At 41.1% G+C, this 6,605-nt stretch overlaps 1 protein-coding gene across 1 annotated transcript; it reads left to right on the top strand.

Annotated features, from left to right (window-relative positions):
• Positions 1 to 4,608: 4,608 nt before the first annotated feature.
• Positions 4,609 to 5,677, top strand: LOC123974022 (olfactory receptor 6N1-like). Its single transcript, XM_046054442.1, has one exon. It carries the CDS (start codon positions 4,727 to 4,729, stop codon positions 5,675 to 5,677), a length of 951 nt encoding a protein of 316 aa, XP_045910398.1. The 5' UTR covers positions 4,609 to 4,726.
• The last annotated feature ends 928 nt before the right edge of the window (positions 5,678 to 6,605 follow it).

The raw sequence follows: 6,605 nt of genomic DNA, 5'->3' as shown, positions 1-6,605 counted from the left end.
AACTCATCATGCAAATACTAGTAGCACCAATACAAATAGGAGATATAGAATCTTTAAGCCTTCTGGAATATGTTCATATGTGCAGAAAATCTCTGAATAGACAAGATAATAGATTAACCTGTAGCACAAAAATGATGATAATATTGCACAAATTGTATATGCATGGTGAAGTCACAGCTCCTCTGACTACAATACATATTTGAAATCCACAACCTAGAACTTACTTTGATGGGATTTGAGTTGTGTATGATCAGAATCTGCATGTTAGATATTTCATTCTTGTATTTTCTGTATTTGGCTTTGTATGTTACTCTGCATTTATTTTGTTATTTCTTAGATAATGTGTTGTGAACCAGTTGTACTTTCTAATTACAATAACACTAACCTCTGTCTCTGATGTAGAATAATCACCAAGCAAGTCTGAGAGTGTACAAGCTCACAATGATATGTGTGTATATGTTAACATGATGATGTTTACCAGGTAGAATGTTTACCATGTTCAGCATCTTATTGTAGTCAACACATTTAATGTTTCACTTGATGATGGAGATGGATGACCATAGCTGTGTGTAAAATTTCATGGCAATCCATCCAGTAGGTGTTGAGATATTTGAGTCTGGATCAAAGTGGCTTTTTATTCTTAATGTCGTCATATTTTCTTTTACTGTCACTGTTAAGTCATTTGAAAAAACGTTGAAGAATAAAAATGAAGCATTACTTTGACAGATGACTTTACTTGGGGGGATGTTGCAATGAACAGGGAACAATTGAGAAATCTCCATCAGAATCAAAATCAGCTTTATTGCCAGGCATGTGTACACATACGAAGAATTTGACTGGATTGTACAATGCTCACAATGTGCTTACTCATACAATAATACAATGATAAAAATCAAACACAGGCTCCAGTATAGAGAATATACGTGTGTATGTGTGTTTTATTTTCTATATATATATATATATATATATATATATATATATATATATATATATACTCACACTATAAACAAGACAGACAGATTGAGATAATAGTGCAATGAGTGCAAAGGGTGAAGGAGTTTATTATTATGTAAATGTTGGCGGTGGATGAGATTTACAGGCATACATGTACACACTGAGATGGAGCATAGTGCAAAGGATGCTGGAATAAATACGTATTATGTGCAAGTGTTGTGTACTTGAGGTGGGTGGATTTGTTATACAGTATATACAATATGACGATATAACAGTATGAACAGCTCTGAAATAGAAAATAATGAATAAATGATAGCCAGTAAACAGGTGGCTGATTAGAGACAGAGTTACTGGGTTATTGCACAGAAATTGTTCCTGACATGGCTTGTGGGAAGAAGGTTGTTCTGGCTGCACCAGAGAGCCAGCTGATTAACTTCCCATCTATTGGCCGACTCATCACCGTCCCGCATGAGACCAATGATCGTTGGGTCGTCAGCGAACTTCAGGAGTTTGACAGATATGTCTCCTGAGGCGAAGTCGTTGGTGTAGAGGTGTGCTGGATGTGATGTTCCCCAGCTTCACCTGCTGACTCCTTTCAGTCAGGAAGTTTTTGATCCACTGACAGGTGGAGGCTGGCACATTGAGCTGGGTGAGTTTGGTGCTGAGGATTTCCGGGATGATGGTGTTGAACGCCAGGCTGAAGTCCACAAACAGGATCCTTGCATATGTCCCAAGAGAGTTGAGGTGTTGCAGGATGTAATGCAGTCCCAAGTTGACTGCATCATCCACTGACCTGTAGCCCTGGCAAACTGCAGGGGGTCCAACAAGGGGCCTGTAATGTCCTTCAGGTGGGCCAAGACCAATCTTTCAAAGGACTTTATGACTATAGATGTCAGGGCGACAAGCCTGTAGTCATTTAATCCAAAGATGGAGGTTTTTTCGGGGACCGGGATGATTGTGGACCGTTTGAAGCAGGAGGTAACTTCACACACCTCCAGTGATCTGTTGAAGATCCGTGTGAAGATGGGGGCCAGCTCGTATGCACAGATTTTCAGGAAGTATGGTGTGACACCGTCTGGGCCAGGAGCCTTCCTGATCTTCTGCCTCTGGAAGAGCTGGCGCACATCCTCTTCACAAATCGTGAGTGCAGGTAAGGGGTCAGAGAGGAGGGGTGACAATAGGGGAAGGTGACTGAACATGGTGTTGGAGCGGGGGAGAAGTGTGACTGTTGGCTTCTCAAACCTACAATAGAAACCATTCAGCCCGTCAGCCAGTCGTTGAGTACCAGCAGAGTTTTGGGAATGGTCTCCTGTAGTTAGTGAGTGTCTGCAGGCCTCTCCACACTTACGCAGCATCACTGGCCGTGAAGCTGTTTCCTAGCTTTTCAGCATAGCACCTCTTTGCTGCCAAAGCACGGGGCACTTCCTGTCGGCTCAGAGGCATTGTGAGGCTACCCAGCCGACCAATCACAGTCCTTATGGTCCGCGTTGCCTCGATGTGTAGTTACATTTTTGAGGAGGTGCAAGTCAGGCTACGGCGTAGGCTACGGGGCTGCGCAGAGGCTACGCTGTCGATTCGCCGCAGAAGTATAAATTGCAATTAACAAGGCTGCAGGCCCTGATGTTGTCCGCCCTGGGCTGCTCAAAGCCTGTGCCCCCCAGCTATGTGGAGTCCTTCACCATGTCTCTCACATGGCTTCTCTACCGCTGCTATGCAGACGATACGCAACTGTACCTATCTTTCCCACCAGACGATCCCACCGTCTCTGTGATCACGGATTGTCTCTTGGACATACTCGCATGGGGGAAAGCCTGCTACATTCAATTAAACCTCTCTAAGACAAGCCAAGCAATCTATCCACCATAACATCATACTACAAATTGACGACTCAACCATCACTCCAACCAGAGTGGTGAGAAACTTGAGTGTCATGATTGATGACCAGCTGTTCTTTTTAGACCATCTTGCTGCCGTCTCTCAGTCATGCCGCTTTGCTCTATACAATATAAGAAAAACCAGGCCCTACGAGATGGGAGTCGTTGATTGAGTGGGGGACTTTGGGTTTATAGTTCGTTTTTGGTTTCATCTGTGTTTCATTGCGTCGCTGCATCCGGTGTGGGATTATCCCGGACAAGCTCCAGCTACAAGACTGCGCCTTCGACCATCGAAAATTTGGAATATTTCAGACAGACTCTCAACAACGTGCTGCTCCGTAAGCTCTCTGAACTGGAAACCGCTTCACTACAGCACAACTGCTGTCCACGAATACGTGAAGCAGCATGAACACGTGAAACGAAAGTATCCCGCAGCACTTTGTCTAGGACGGCAGCACCACAAATCGTGTTTACTTTCTGTCGCCACACAAGCACGGCAAATTATCAGCACGAGGACACCTAGTATTTTTTCTTTGCCTTCATGTTAAAGGTAATTTCTGCCCCGCTGCTGTCATGGTAACATAACGTTACACCACGAGTCATGTAACGATCAACTGTTTCATATTTTCTGTTTATTTAACGGCCACATATGAGCGAGAAAACAGCTGAATCTAATTACAGACAATCTGTGACTGTCTGTACAGTCTGTGAGTCCTTTCAGGTGTTCACTGATGCAGAAATACATTTTATTATAATACTGCATTACTTATATTGAAATGAATCCATGTCAGAAACATTTAAAGTTTTAAGTAAAGTAGCCTAATTATTAGTCTGTTATTGTTATTATCACAACACATCAGTGACGTGGAAATTTTATTCATTTTAAGATTTGCTACTGTTGTCATTATTCTAATGTGCTTCATCAGGATGATTGAATAAAATATAGATTTATTGATTAGACATGTTTTTGATATTTATTTTGGATAAATTGGTATGTTAATCGAGTAATAGGCAACTTTTCTTTCTTTAGAATAAACAAAATTAGTCGTTAGATTAATCGACTTGAAAAATATCCATCGTCAACCGCTTATCCTGCATACAGGGTTGCGGCGGGCCTGGAGCCTATCCCAGGTGACATTGAGCGAAAGGCGGAGTACACCCTGGACAGGTCGCCAGTCCATCGCAGGGCCACACATAGACAAACAACCACTCACACTCACATTCACACCTAAGGACAATTTTAGAGACACTAATCAACCTAGCCTGTATGTCTTTGGATGGTGAGACGACAGTGCTAACCACTGTACTGGGGACCCACATATCATGTTAATGTGTCCTGCACTCTTATGGCCTGAAATGTACATGAATACTCACTCACGCATGTAGTCAGTTTGTGACACACTTTACCTCCCTTTGGACCCTGTTTGCACACGTGACTGCTCTCAGTAAGACAGTTAAAAAGGATGAAGGTTCAGCAGCTGCCTCAGTGTAGGGGAGGAGACTGTGTATTTTTCCTAGAATCTAACGCAGTGGAGCGAAGATTGTGTTTAACTCTCTACATGACTTTATTAGCAGGACAAACCATGGGACTCATATAAACAGTATACAGAGTAATTGGTTGGCTGATATATGAACTTATTTTACAGCTACTGTAGAACAGAAAAGTGGAAAATGCCTTAACTACCTAAATGTGGAAGTTATGCTGAATATTATCAGGTGAAATTGTTGTGTGTGTGAAACTTATGCACCTTACACGAATGCAGGCTTATGTTATGTATTGTTGAAATAAGTGTTCAATAGGAAATTTTAATCAATCAATCTTTTTGTCCTCTTTTGACATCTTTCCTCCCTCTCCCTCCATCACTCACTTCTTCCAGCTCTGCTGTTGTGCAGACACAATGAGCAATAACAGCTTTACTCCTGGGTATTTTCAGCTGACTCTGTTTACAGACTCTGGGCCCCTCAGATATCTGTTCTTCTGTCTGTGTCTGTTGGTCTACATGACTATAATCTCTGCTAACGTTGTCATTATTCTGACAGTCTGCCTGGAGACGTCTCTGCATCAACCCATGTACATATTTATCTCCTGTCTGTGTTTAAACTCTCTGTACGGCTCAGCCGGCTTCTTCCCCAGGTTCCTGATGGACATTCTGTCTGACACTCATTTGATCTCACGTGCATCTTGTTTCATTCAGATATATCTTATTTACACCTATGCATCATGTGAACCAACCATCCTCAGCATCATGGCCTATGATAGATTTGTTGCTATTTGCCAGCCTTTACACTATCACAGCAAAATGACCTTTAGGATGGTGAGACGTCTTCTGATTTTTGCTCTGCTCTACCCTGCATTTGCGATTGGATTTGCTCTTTATCTTACTGTTCGATTGCCTTTGTGTGGAAATAAACTGCACAGGCTTTTCTGTTCTAACTGGCCTGTGGTTCAGCTCTCCTGTGTGGACACAACTCTGAATAATATTGTAGGTCAGTTTGTTTTGATAACAAGTATCTTCATCCCTCTGTTCTTTGTCCTGTACACCTATCTACGGATTCTGCTTGTGTGCAGGAGAAGCTCGTCTGAATTCAGAGGAAAGGCGTTACAAACCTGCCTGCCCCACATAGTGACATTTGTGACCTATTCATTCTCTCTCTTCTGTGAGCTGTTATTGACTCGATTACAGACTGATAAAGTCAATCCAATCACCACAGTTGTTTTATCTTTAGAGTATTTGATCATTCCTCCCATCAATAACCCTCTAGTTTATGGCCTGAATCTGCCTCAAATCAAAGGAGTGATTTTTAGATTTTTGAAGATACGCAAAATGGGTCCTGCTGATAAAATGTAAAACTCATGCACAAACTGTGTAGCAGCTATATAAATAGGAAATATAGAATTTTTCTCGCTTTTCTCGTAGACTCCACAATTACTTTCTTGGATTAAATATTTTAGTTATCTGTTTCTCTTGGTCATTCTCTTCTGCTGAATTGTTAATGTTATTCCTTTTAATAAATATCACAAAAGACAACTGTTGTAACTTCTACTTTGCACCACAAATACTAAACTGTAATAATAAAGGATAAAAAACAAATAAAAGGCGACAGTGCTAACCACTGCACCACCCTTTTTTCGCACTAGTGACTTCAACATAATCAGACATGTGGTTTAACATTGTTATGAAACACATCCTGCAAGTTTTGTAATGATTGGACAGGAATTTTCTGATCAATAGCTTCATTTGTATAATTCTACATCCAGTTATTATGCATTTATAGCACCTCATAGTGGTCGATGTGAATGAGAGTTGCAGTTACAGGTGCTGGTCATATAATTAGAATATCATCAAAAAGTTGATTTATTTCAGTAATTCCATTCAAAAAGTGAAACTTGGATATTATTTTCATTCATTACACACAGACTGATATATTTCAAATGTTTATTTCATTTAATTGTGATGATTAAAACTGACAACTAATGAAAATCCAAATTCAGTATCTCTGAAAATTAGAATATTACTTAAGACCAATACAAAAAAAAGGATTTTTAGAAATGTTGGCCAACTGAAAAGTATGAACATGAAAAGTATGAGCATGTACAGCACTCACTACTTAGTTGGGGCTCCTTTTGCCTGAATTACTGCAGCAATGCGGCGTGGCATGGAGTCCATCAGTCTGTGGCACTGCTCAGGTGTTATGAGAGCCCAGGTTGCTCTGATAGTGGCCTTCAGCTCTTCTGCATTGTTGGGTCTGGCGTATCGCATCTTCCTCTTCACAATA

The sequence above is a fragment of the Micropterus dolomieu genome, linkage group LG07 (assembly GCF_021292245.1).
Source record: "Micropterus dolomieu isolate WLL.071019.BEF.003 ecotype Adirondacks linkage group LG07, ASM2129224v1, whole genome shotgun sequence".
NCBI classification, from domain to species: Eukaryota; Metazoa; Chordata; class Actinopteri; order Centrarchiformes; family Centrarchidae; genus Micropterus; species Micropterus dolomieu.
This window is presented reverse-complemented; position numbering and strand designations above follow the sequence as displayed.

Bases quoted from the DNA above. Each gene is read 5' to 3' on its own strand.
- LOC123974022 (XM_046054442.1), top strand. From the start codon at position 4,727: ATGAGCAATAACAGCTTTACTCCTGGGTATTTTCAGCTGACTCTGTTT.